Source organism: Bufo bufo, chromosome 9 (genome assembly GCF_905171765.1).
Source record: "Bufo bufo chromosome 9, aBufBuf1.1, whole genome shotgun sequence".
Taxonomy (NCBI): Eukaryota; Metazoa; Chordata; class Amphibia; order Anura; family Bufonidae; genus Bufo; species Bufo bufo.
This window is the reverse complement of record NC_053397.1, coordinates 205,002,964-205,016,782: the sequence shown is the minus strand read 5'-3', so window position 1 is coordinate 205,016,782 and position 13,819 is coordinate 205,002,964. Positions and strand designations below refer to the sequence as shown.

Here is a 13,819-nt window from a genome sequence, read left to right as displayed (position 1 = left end):
TGGTCTAATGACATCAACACCCTATATCAGGTGTGCATAATTATTAGGCAACTTCCTTTCCTTTGGCAAAATGGGTCAAAAGAAGGACTTGACAGGCTCTGAAAAGTCAAAAATAGTGAGATATCTTGCAGAGGGATGCAGCACTCTTAAAATTGCAAAGCTTCTGAAGCGTGATCATCGAACAATCAAGCGTTCCATTCAAAATAGTCAACAGGGTCGCAAGAAGCGTGTGGAAAAACCAAGGCGCAAAATAACTGCCCATGAACTGAGAAAAGTCAAGCGTGCAGCTGCCAAGATGCCACTTGCCACCAGTTTGGCCATATTTCATAGCTGCAACATCACTGGAGTGCCCAAAAGCACAAGGTGTGCAATACTCAGAGACATGGCCAAGGTAAGAAAGGCTGAAAGACGACCACCACTGAACAAGACACACAAGCTGAAACGTCAAGACTGGGCCAAGAAATATCTCAAGACTGATTTTTCTAAGGTTTTATGGACTGATGAAATGAGAGTGAGTCTTGATGGGCCAGATGGATGGGCCCGTGGCTGGATTGGTAAAGGGCAGAGAGCTCCAGTCCGACTCAGACGCCAGCAAGGTGGAGGTGGAGTACTGGTTTGGGCTGGTATCATCAAAGATGAGCTTGTGGGGCCTTTTCGGGTTGAGGATGGAGTCAAGCTCAACTCCCAGTCCTACTGCCAGTTTCTGGAAGACACCTTCTTCAAGCAGTGGTACAGGAAGAAGTCTGCATCCTTCAAGAAAAACATGATTTTCATGCAGGACAATGCTCCATCACACGCGTCCAAGTACTCCACAGCGTGGCTGGCAAGAAAGGGTATAAAAGAAGAAAATCTAATGACATGGCCTCCTTGTTCACCTGATCTGAACCCCATTGAGAACCTGTGGTCCATCATCAAATGTGAGATTTACAAGGAGGGAAAACAGTACACCTCTCTGAACAGTGTCTGGGAGGCTGTGGTTGCTGCTGCACGCAATGTTGATGGTGAACAGATCAAAACACTGACAGAATCCATGGATGGCAGGCTTTTGAGTGTCCTTGCAAAGAAAGGTGGCTATACTGGTCACTGATTTGTTTTTGTTTTGTTTTTGAATGTAAGAAATGTATATTTGTGAATGTTGAGATGTTATATTGGTTTCACTGGTAAAAATAAATAATTGAAATGGGTATATATTTGTTTTTTGTTAAGTTGCCTAATAATTATGCACAGTAATAGTCACCCGCACACACAGATATCCCCCTAAAATAGCTAAAACTAAAAACAAACTAAAAACTACTTCCAAAAATATTCAGCTTTGATATTAATGAGTTTTTTGGGTTCATTGAGAACATGGTTGTTGTTCAATAATAAAATTAATCCTCAAAAATACAACTTGCCTAATAATTCTGCACTCCCTGTATATACATAACAAACAAGTGTGAAACAACTGAAAATATGTCATATTCTAGGTTCTTCAAAGTAGCCACCTTTTGCTTTGATTACTGCTTTGCACACTCTTGGCATTCTCTTGATGAGCTTCAAGAGGTAGTCCCCTGAAATGGTTTTCACTTCACAGGTGTGCCCTGTCAGGTTTAATAAGTGGGATTTCTTGCCTTATAAATGGGGTTGGGACCCTCAGTTGCGTTGAGGAGAAGTCAGGTGGATACACAGCTGATAGTCCTACTGAATAGACTGTTAGAATTTGTATTATGGCAAGAAAAAAGCAGCTAAGTAAAGAAAAACGAGTGGCTATCATTACTTTAAGAAATGAAAGTCAGTCAGCCGAAAAATTGGGAAAACTTTGAAAGTAAGGGCTATTTGACCATGAAGGAGAGTGATGGGGTGCTGCGCCAGATGACCTGGCCTCCACAGCCACCGGACCTGAACCCAATCGAGATGGTTTGGTGTGAGCTGGACCGCAGAGTGAAGGCAAAAGGGCCAACAAGTGCTAAGCATCTCTGGGAACTCCTTCAAGACTGTTGGAAGACCATTTCAGGTGACTACCTCTTGAAGCTCATCAAGAGAATGCCAAAAGTGTGCAAAGCAGTAATCAAAGCAAAAGGTGGCTACTTTGAAGAACCTAGAATATGACATATTTTCAGTGGTTTCACACTTGTTTGCTATGTATATAATTCCACATGTGTTAATTCATAGTTTTGATGCCTTCATAGTCATGAAAATAAAGAAAACTCTTTGAATGAGAAGGTGTGTCCAAACTTTTGGTCTGTACTGTAGTCAACCAATCACATGGCAGTTGCTTCAATGCATTTAGGGGTGTGGTCCTGGTCAAGACAATCTCCTGAACTCCAAACTGAATGTCAGAATGGGAAAGAAAGGTGATTTAAGCAATTTTGAGCGTGGCATGGTTGTTGGCGCCAGACTGGCCGGTCTGAGTATTTCACAATCTGCTCAGTTACAGGGATTTTCACGCACAACCATTTCTAGGGTTTACAAAGAATGTTGTGAAAAGGCAAAAACATCCAGTATGCGGCAGTCCTGTGGGCAAAAATGCCTTCTGGATGCTAGAGGTCATAGGAGAATGGGCCGACTGATTCAAGCTGATAGAAGAGCAACGTTGACTGAAATAACCACTCGTTACAACCGAGGTATGCAGCAAAGCATTTGTGAAGCCACAACACGCACAACCTTGAGGCGGATGGGCTACAACAGCAGAAGACCCCACCGGATACCACTCATCTCCACTACAAATAGGAAAAAGAGGCTACAATTTGCACGAGCTCACCAAAATTGGACTGTTGAAGACTCGAAAAATGTTGCCTGGTCTAATGAGTCTCGATTTCTGTTGAGACATTCAAATGGTAGAGTCCGAATTTGGCGTAAACAGAATGAGAACATGTATCCATCCTCTGATGGCTACTTCCAGCAGGATAATGCACCATGTCACAAAGCCCGAATCATTTCAAATTGGTTTCTTGAACATGACAATGAGTTCACTGTACTAAAATGGCCCCCACAGTCACCAGATCTCAACCCAATAGAGCATCTTTGGGATGTGGTGGAACGGGAGCTTCGTGCCCTGGATGTGCATCCCTCAAATCTCCATCAACTGCAAGATGCTATCCTATCAATATGGGCCAACATTTCTAAAGAATGCTATCAGCACCTTGTTGAATCAATGCCACGTAGAATTAAGGCAGTTCTGAAGGCAAAAGGGGGTCCAACACCGTATTAGTATGGTGTTCCTAATAATTCTTTAGGTGAGTGTATGTTAGCATAAAGTCAAGGACAGATTGTAGGAAGAATGACTGGAGAATCAGACTACGCAGTGTTTTTGTTGTCTGTTACTATGGAGACACATAGGACTGTATAGGAGCTGTCAAAACAAAAGGAAACAATAGGAAATTTGGCTCACACATGATTCGGACTTGGAAAGTTGCACCATTTCTCATCTCATATCATTTGGGATAATTATTAAAATGCATTAAATATGAACTGGAGTTCACGGATCCCACCCGAGGAACAGATTTTTAAAGTCCTCCCTCCATGTATATAGGGCATGTGCATATACGCTTAATTTCATCCTAATCTTTTTTTTTTTTTAACATATTTTTATTTTATTTTCATTTATAGTAAATCTTTCCACATGACATTTTCACTGCATGTCACACATTTGCAAGCAAAAAGATGAAATATCATACATTACAATGATAATAGACATATTGCATACATGTCCCAATAGTCTGAATATTGTTGAGCACATGCAGATAAGACAGAATACATGCAAGCTTTTATTAAGCAATAGAAACACGACAATAACATCCCCCCCCCCTCTCCCTCCCACCCCACCCTAAAGGATGCCCGTACTTGCTCCCAATCCCCCTTTATACGTTTTGTCAAACGGACTCATTCGGGAATTATATATGTGGTTTATAACACCGGACCCGACTTCCTGGTGCCGTCTGTTAACCTTCCAATGCTCCCAGTCAACACTGCTTTTGAGTACCACTCCGTATATCTAAAAGATGCCATTAGTGTCGTGATATCTCTCCGTGGGAGATGTTTTTCAATAAAAATTTGCCATTTGCGGAAAAATCTCTTTGTTTTTTTCTCTTTTTGATGCTCCGTGTCGAGTTTATCTATATACATGAAGTGTGACATTTGAGAAATCAGTTCACTAATTTGAGGGGTGCTGGGTTTGAGCCAGCAATTAAGAAGACCACGGAGAGATACCAACAGGGCTACATCAACAATCAACCTGGGTTTAACGTTACCTTCAAAGATGTGAAAAAGCAGTGTGCTGGGACTGTGAACTAGCGATTCCCCCCATGTATCCCTAATCCAGCCAGCCACCAACCTCCAGAAGGACTGAACAGCAGTACATTCCCACATACAATGCAACAAATCTGCCTGCTCTGCATCGCACTTCGGACACTTTGTTAAATACCCTTCTTTTGGGCTCCTTCTTACTACATTAAATGCATAAATCGCTGAGTGCATGAGTCTGAAATGTGACTCCCTCCATTTTTCACAAGGTACCGCTTTACAAACTCTTGACCACCCCGTCAAGACTTCCTCTACTGGCAACGACACCTTTAATTTTCTCCCCCATTTTTTGAAGAGACCGGCCACAATCTTCTTATCTACTGCTTCTCTAATGACAAGGTATATATGAGAGATAGAATATCTAGCACCGCTTCGCGTCATAGAAAATGCCAGGGATTGGTTTATGCATTCACTGGAAACGTCAAACAATCTCTGCCTGCAAAAGTGTGTTAGTTGTTGATAGGCAAGAAACTGGGAGCCATCGAGGCCATACTTGTCACATAATTCTGGGAACGTCATATATCTTTTCTCAGATATGTGAAGCACATCTAATAATGTACGTATTCCTCTAGCTCTCCATATTTTAAACATTTTGTTTTGTATTCCCAGTGGGAATTCGGGGTGCCTCCACAGCTCCAGATCTCTGGAAGCCAGGAATGGTCTCTTGGCTAGTTTACGTACCTCCTTCCAAGTAACCATAGTGTCTCGTAGGATTAGAGAATGTTTTAAATGGGGTGAAAGTACCTGTCTCCTAGTGTGCAGTAAATTTATCAGTGGCCAATCACCCGCCAATTGCTGTTCCAGACTAGGGTTGGAGTAGAAGTGAGTGTTACCCGTCCAGTCCAGGCAGTGCCTGAACAAGCAGGCCAGGTTATAGAGCCGTATATTTGGGATGTTCAAGCCCCCTTGATGCCTGGGCAACATTAACTTAGATAGGGCCACCCTAGGTTTTTTCCCAGACCATAAGAAAGATGTAAACATGGATTGGATACTTCTAACATCAGAGTGTGTCAAAAGCAATGGCAGTGTTTGCATAGGGTATAGAAGTTTCGGGAAGCAGATCATCTTGATAAGATGTCCTCTGCCAGTTAGGGACAAAGGGAGATTTTTCCACCTGTCAAGATCTTTTTTTATTGCCTTAAATAGGGGAATGTAGTTTAGAGCATAGAGTGATTCCGAAGTTCGCCCTATTTTAATGCCTAGATATTTAATATAGGTCTCCGCTACTACTATTTGATTACATGACTCTGGCAGATTAGGGTTTGGTGAGGAAGTTCTCAATGTGAGTAACAAACATTTATCTAAGTTTATTTTGAAACCTGAAACCGGACCAAATGAGTTCAACAGTCGCACTATTTTCTCTAAGTCAGCCAACGGGTCGGAAAGGAAAAGGAGAAGGTCATCAGCAAATAGCGAAGTCCTCACCTCAGTTTTCCCCACCTTTATACCCTGAAAAATATTTCCCTCCTCTAGTAGCCTAATTAACGGCTCCAGGGCTATATTAAATAATAATGGCGAGAGGGGACAACCTTGGCGCGTCCCTCTGGCTAGATTCAAAGGTGATGACAGGAATCCGGGTATCGAGAATCTGGCTTTGGGATCGCTATAGAGTGCTGATACAAATATTCTGAAGGGACCGGAAATCTGCATTTCATCCAAAACCCTATTTAACCAGTCCCATCTCACATTATCGAATGCCTTTTCCGCATCAAATGCGACTAGTGAAGGCATAACAGATCTATCAAGATTCCCTTTCACTGCATCGAGTACAGTAAGGACTTTGCGGATATTTGAGACTGCTGCTCTATTTTTGATAAATCCCGACTGGGATGGGGATACTAGGTCAGGCATTATCAAGGAAAGTCTATCCGCCATTATTTTCGCTGCTATCTTTAAGTCGACATTGATAAGTGAGATGGGACGGTACGACGAAGGCAACAACTCCTCCCTCCCTGGCTTGGGGATTAACTTAATATAAGCCACATTATCTGAGGATGACAGGGGAGAGCCCGTGAGAACACCATTAAAAACCCTAGTAAGAGGCTCCACTATTTCTCCCGCCAACATCTTATAAAATTCTATGGAGTACCCATCAGGTCCCGGTGCCTTGTGCAATTTCGAGTTTTTGATTGCCTTCAAGACCTCCGAATCCGTGATTGGCGAATTTAAAGCCTCAAGCTGAGCCTGCGACGGTGCTGGGAGGGTGGTACATTTCAAAAAGAACTCGGACATTGAGTCTATTGGGCCCGGGTCTTCATACAGTTTAGCATAAAAGTCACGTAGAACGGTGACAATCTTCTCTGGCTTTTTGTGGACCTCGCCCCGAGAGTCTGCTATGGACGTGATATGATGTTGTCGCCTAGCATTTTTCACTAATGACGCCAAGAGTCTACCTGACTTGTTACCTTCCCTAAAAAATTTGGCCGTGGAGGTTGACATATCTATCTTTGCCCTTCTCTCGTACCACAATTCATAATTTTCCCTGGCTACCTTCCATTGTTTCATGGATTGTTCTGAGGGCCTAATCACGTGTTCTGTATAAGCCGAACGAAGAGCCTGACTGTGCTTTGTTAATTCTTGAACCACTTTTCTCTTGAGTCCCTGCGTATAAGCCATTATGCGACCTCTTAACACCGCTTTAGCTGCATCCCAGTATATGGATGGTGAGTCTCGGTGCAAGCTATTGTCCCCTTTGTATTCCCAATACCATCCCCGTAAAAGGTCCGCAAAATTCTCATCTTGATATAAGAATGTTGGGAATCGCCAAATGATATCTGTGCCCCTGGGCTGTCTTTCTGCTAAATTTAAAGAGATGGGGGCATGATCTGATATAATCAAGTCATGTATCTCAGTTCTTAAGATCCTATTTGTTAGACCACTAGAGGTAAGAAGATAGTCAATTCTCGACCAAGAGTCGTGGGGGTTGGAGTAGAAAGTGTACTCTCTGCTATCTGGGTTTGAAAGCCGCCAGGAGTCTACCAGTGCTGTGTCATCCATAAATTTTACCAATCCTCCCTCCGCTACAGATAGGCGTTCCTCGTGCTTCCGTGAGGATTTCCTGTCCTCCCTTGAGGAGTGCACAGCATTGAAATCTCCCCCCACCACTTTGTTGGATGACCCATTTTTGGCAACAATCCCGGCTAATTTAGCCAAAAATGGCCTATTGTCTCCATTAGGGGCATAAACATTGTATATCGTGAATTCATCTGATCCCAATGAGATCCTCGCTACACACCACCTCCCTTCATCATCACATGAATGTTCTAGAACAGTAGAAGACAAATTTTTGTGTATTAACATCATCACTCCCGCTTTTCGATTAACTGCAGCGGAGCCAACCACAGTACCCACCCATGCCCTTTTCATCCTGACATAATCCTCTTCCGATAAGTGTGTCTCCTGCAGGAGGGCTATGTCAGCATGAAGGTTTTTTAGATGTCGAATTACTTTGTTACGCTTCTGAGGGGAGCGCAACCCCTTAACGTTCCAGGATACTATTCTCATGGTGGCTCCCACTGTGTGTCAATTTGCATGTGGAGATAGGGAGCGGCGGACATCCAATAGTAAAATACCCCGTTAACTTTACCCAAAATCCCTACAATAAAACAAAAACAACAACAATAACAGGTGTATAGCTTGAGTATACCAAGCCCTAAATATGGCTTTGAAGGCCATTTTTGATCATTTAGTGACTTCACTTTTTTCCCCATGTGTGAGCGCACGATCCTGATGTTATGATCACCACGCCCCCCTAGCTACCAACCTACTGAAAACACATTTCTAATTTTAACTATATCAGAGCAGAGTATATCAACGTTAAGAATGTGGTGCAGTGTGCCCCCACCATCTGAAAGGCCAAACCCCACCACACACAGCCATTCCGGTACATAACAGTAAAATAACATTACATAATGGCAGGGCACACTGAGTCAGCGGGTCTGCCTCTCGGATTCGGGAAAGCCGGGGCCCCAGGGATCCAGTGAGATCTCAGATATCCCTAAGGGAGCAAGTCTGCCCCCGGTTGCCCTCATCCGACAGACCGACCCCACCACATACCCCTCAAAACGCTCTGGAGTCCAGCTTGTCCCCTGGACCTGGGCAATGTAGTGCTCCGCCATAGTCCGCTGGCCGATCATCTAGCCTCACGACTCTGGCTCGAGCTCGCGATGAGTCGATCCACTGTGGGTTGCTCGTGTGGTCCCATCAGCATCAGGTCATCCGTCTGGCCATTTACGCCCCAGTCCCGATCCCGATGGCTCGGTGTCTCCGACTTTTCTCTCTGCGATGACGTGCTTCTTCCCCAGACTTTGGAGGCCTCCTCTGGTGAGTGGAATAACGTAGAGGAACCATCCGGACGGTAGATTCGGAGAGACGCTGGGTATACCAGTGCAAATTTAACCTTTCTGTTGTACAATTGCGTACAGACCGGTGAAAAAGCCTTCCTCCTCTTAGAGACTTCCGCAGAATAGTCCCCAAACAATAAGATCTTCACCCCTCTCAGCATGACTGGGCCTTTACGCGCTTTATATGCTCTGAGGATGGCTTCTTTATCTGAGTAGTCTAAATACCGCATGATGACCTGTCTGGGCCTGACTGGTTGCCGGTCATCACTGCGGTTGTTCGGGCCCACTCTGTGTGCACGCTCCACCTTGCAATGGCGCGAAATCCCCAAGACTCCAGGTAACTCGTTCTCACATATAGCCAACAGCTCTCCCGCCGGGATCGTCTCTTTCAGACCCACCAACCTCAAGTTATTGCGTCTGGAGCGATTCTCCAAGTCCTCCACTTTTTCACACAATCTCTTGTTTTCCGTGAGCACCTTATGTAGTTTGTGGAGGATCGATTCTGCGGTGTCTTCCATCACCTGAATTCGGGATTCAGCCACATCTAGTCTGGCATCATGCTGTTGCACCGTGTCCTGCAGCTGTTGCATGACATGTGTGACTGAGGAGGCCAGGGTTTCCCGCAGATCTGGCGCCAGGTGAGCAGCAACTTCCACTGCAAGCGCCTTGTAATCTATGTATTTAATCAGAGATTCCGGCCTGTTAATCTGTGTCTCCCTTCTCTCTGATATCTGCTCCGGCTGACTCTGGTGCGCGTCTAGATCCGTCACGCCTGAGTTTGGCGCCATACTGGCTGGCCTCTCGTCCTCATGCGTCGGTGATGGTAGCATTCTGCCTTTGAGTTTTTTGCCCATGTTCACAAGATAGCGGTCCATACAGCGTGGTCGCACCCTGCGGTCCCGCTGCCTACTTCAGGGAGGCAGTCACACGGGCAGTATGTCTCGATTTGTGGCTGGTATTCGGGGAGCTCCTACACCGAGCTGCTTCACATGGCGGCGCCGGAACCGGAAGTCCAATTTCATCCTAATCTTTATTATAATCACACCGGATATATGATCAATATGGTCTAATAGGTTATTTGTGAATCATACCTTTAAGGGCATCTGTCAGCAGTTTTGTACTTATGAAACTGACTGACCTGTCACATGTGCACTTGGCAGCTGAAGATATCTCTGTTGGTCCCATGTTCATATGTGCCCGCATTGCTGAGAATAATTATGCTTTAATATATGCAAATTAGCCTCTTGGAGCATAGAGGGCATTGCCGTTAAACCTCGAGGCTCTGCTCTCTCTGCAGCTGCCGCACCCGGTGCACGTTGATTGACAGGACCAGGCAGTGTAAACGTCATCATGTCTGCCTGACCCTGTCAATCAAAGTGCAGGGGGCACTGCAGTTGCAGAGAGAACAGAGCCTCTAGGTGCAACACCAATGCGCCCATTGTTCCTAGAGGCTCATTTGCATATATCAAAACTTCATTTTTCTCAGCAATGTGGACACATATGAACATGGGACCAACACAGATGCCTTCAGCTGCCAAGTGCACATGTAACAGGTCAGCCAGTGTCATAGGTACAAAACTGCTGACAGATGCCCTTTAAAAAATAGACCCTAGTAGTCTAAGTGATTGTGTCCATGTCACCTTCAAATGTGGTTGTCATCCTGAGTGGCCATTATTGTGTCAGAGCCCACCCGAAGATCCTCTAGGATTAGTATGACCCCAGTTTCATGTATTATACATTATATTACTATTGCTATGTCTTACCTCTATATATTTTCCGTCCCAGGAACTGCATTGGACAGAACTTTGCAATGAATGAAATGAAAGTCACCACCGCTTTAACCTTACTGAGGTTTGAGCTACATCTGGACCCTAAAAGAGAACCAGTAATACGATCCCAATTGGTCTTACGCTCCGTGAATGGGATACACGTCAATCTGAAGAAGATCCACTAGGACAAGACAAAAAATATCTGATCTGATAGAAATCTCTGAATATCACTGTTCATAATGATATTTAAGCTAGAGATTTTCAAGGATACAATCATATAATTAATATTAAAGGGGTATTTCGATTTTTTGGGGTATCAGATCCCCACCAATCAGACGACAGGCCATGACTTGTTAAACTCTGGAATACCCCTTTAACTATCATACACTGCTCAAAATTGAGATACAATATAACATTCTGTTTGCCCACAGCTCCCACTAGGGGGAGATTAGGAGGTCACTACATAAAGCACCCGTCAGCAGGATCAACTCCATAAGGGTTGATCCAGAATGATAGCAACAGTGTTCTTTCGTCATCCACTCGGCAGTATATGCCATGGCTTCTGAATAGTGCAGGGGGCTGCTGTGCTATTCCATCCAGAGACATCCAGTAAAAAACATATACCGTGCAGAATAGGTTTTTAACATGGGCGCCTGTGGGGGATGAGTGCCGCCCAATGGTGTCTGTAAAACGCATACGTTCCAGGTTTCCATAGGGGAATACTCCCAACAGACACTGCTGATATAGTTTGAAAAGGGCCATATACATGTTTACTGCTTTTATGTCTTTTTATAATTTTACACTGCATTCTTGTGCTTTCTATAATTTTATGCTTTTTGATTAAATTGTGTGAAATTGTCTTTATGAAGTAGAGCATTGTTTTCGTAGGTTATGCAAATCATTAAAACGCCACTTCACAAACCCATGACGTCTTGTGCTGATGATATCCTAAAAGCCTTAAAGGGGTTTCCTGGGAATTCGATATTGATGGCCTGTCCTCAGGAAAGTTCAACAATATCTGATCGGAGGGGGTCTAAATCCCAGCGCTCCTCGTTGATCAGCTGTTTGAGGAGGCTGCGCTGTATCAATCAGTAGCTGCAGTGTCCGGTATTACAGCTTAGTCCCATTCACATGAATGATTCGAGGCTGTACAGAGCTGATAATGCAGGAAACACTGTGGCCCTGACAAACAGCCAATCTGCCGGGGGTGCTGAGCGTCCATCAGCATACTATGGATGACCTGTCCTTAGAAAAAGCTATCCATCTAAAAAAAAATCCATCAGTTTTGCTCACATGGTGGTTTAGCAGTCATAACCTGTGAGGGGATTTGCTCTGGTAGACAGACTAGCGGACGCAGTACAGAGGCAACCACAAAGTCTTTAACTTAAACAGTTCAGTGTTTTATTCACACATAAGGGAAAACAAAAAGTAACGGTTTGCAGTCTTGGTGTTTGGTCACACCATAAAAAGTCCACAGAACAAAAGCCTTCACCTGGTCAGCAGTTTTTCCTCCTGCAGTCCCCAGCAGGGTTCAGGGCCTGTTTTCCAGCAGGCGTCTCTCAGCCCTTTAGCACGGCACAAGTTCTTAGTTCCCAAACACACAGAGACTGACTGCGCTCCACTGTCAGAGAGGAGTAATCCACACCCAGCTGAGACTGCTGGCCGGGTTTGATATAGGCTAGTAAAGACCTGGCCTGGAACGTGGGGAACAGCCACCCACCCTGCACTTTGGCTACTCCCAGTAAGAGCCGGCCTGGATCGACTTTACAGCCATACTAACAAAAAACAGTGTCAGTCAGCACTAGCTGCCGCTGACCTTGAAATTACCGGCTCTTACCTCACCGAGGCCAGGAACCTCGGTGACACATACCTTCCATCAATGACGGCCCCTTACACCTTCCTACATACCTCCCCCCTTTGTTCAACCCTGAGGGAGTGAACACCCGCCAGACAGTGTACTCGTGACAGGACATCTGCGTTTCCCTGTAACCTGCCTGCCCTGTGTTCCACGAAAAATGTAAAGTTCTGTAAGGACAAGAACCACCTGGTGACCCGTGCATTCCTCTCTTTGGCGTGGCTCATCCACTTGAGAGGGGAGTGGTCGGTCACCAGACGGCCAATTCTGAATTGCCTCAGTTTTGTTCAGCTGAGGTTTGATAATTCCGCGCCCAATTAAATACCCCAGGTACCCTATCGCGCACTTTTTTGGGTTAGCGGTCAGTCCAGCCTTCCTAAGGGAGTCCACTACAGCCTGCACTTTTGGTAGATGACTTTCCCAGTCGGTACTATGAATGAGAATATCGTCCAGGTAAGCCCAAGTGTATCGACAATGTGGACAAAGTACAACGTCCATGAGCCGTTGGAAAGTGGCAGGGGCGCCATGCAGACCAAAGGGTAACACCTTATTTTGGTATAGCCCTTCTGGTGTAATAAAGGCAGTTTTCTCTTTGGCAACCTCCGTCAAGGGTACCTGCCAATACCCTTTGGTGAGGTCCAAGACAGAAAAATACCGAGCTTGGCCTAACCTCTCAATAAGCTCATCCCCCCGAGGCATGGGATTTACATCAAACTTAGAGATTTCATTTAGTTTGCAAAAATCGTTACAGAACCGTAATATTCCTTCCGGCTTGGGTATTAAGACTGGCCCATTTGCTTTTGGACTCCTCAATAACATCTAGCTGCAGCATTAGCTGCACTTTCTCCGCGATGGCTTGTCGCCGAGCCTCAGGTACTCGGTACGGTTTTAAGCGGACTTTTAAGCGGACACCCGGGTTAAAGTTCAGGACCAGCTCCTGCCGATTATATACCCTTCTCTGGGCTCGCTGCGCTGCCTCCATATGCTCCCTAACCAGAGGTAAAACAGTTTCTATCCGTCCTTGCATCTGGGTGATGTACCCAACCACACTTTTGTGCAGTGTGGGTTGTTGTTCCCACGCCTCTTTGGCCACGTCCAACAAACCGCGAGGATATCTGCCGTATCGCAGTTCAAAGGGTGAGAACCCAGTAGAGGCCTGGGGCACCTCTCGCACTGCGAACATGAGATAGGGCAGAAGAAGGTCCAAGTCCCTCCCATCCTTAGACACCACTCTTTTTAACATATTTGTTAATGTTTGATTAAACCTCTCTACCAGGCCATCCGTTTGCAGATGATATACGGACGTCCGTAGCTTTTTTATGTGGAGCAACTGTAACGGTCATGTACACACACACACAGGGGGGAGGATAGTGACCACTGCGCTCCACCCTCACCCCTGGCCCTGCCTACTTGCCTCGCAAGTCCTGATGACAGGGGACAACTGGACGGCAGTCCCTAGCTTAGAATACGTGCTGGGAGGACAGACAAGACAAACAACGGATAGTGAACGGACCGAGTCAATACCAAGAGAGCGACAAAGTACAAATGGAGTAAGGGGGGGAGCTTATTAC

General features: G+C 45.3%; 1 protein-coding gene across 1 annotated transcript in view; it reads left to right on the top strand.

The window, feature by feature from the left end:
- The window catches only part of LOC120979858 (cytochrome P450 4B1-like), a 40,241-nt gene extending 29,083 nt beyond the window's left edge, over nucleotides 1-11,158 (top strand). Inside the window, exon 11 of the mRNA XM_040408814.1 lies at nucleotides 10,410-11,158. Coding sequence (XP_040264748.1) covers nucleotides 10,410-10,578 — 169 coding nt within the window. The 3' untranslated portion in view covers nucleotides 10,579-11,158. The remainder of the gene's footprint in view (nucleotides 1-10,409) is intronic.
- The last annotated feature ends 2,661 nt before the right edge of the window (nucleotides 11,159-13,819 follow it).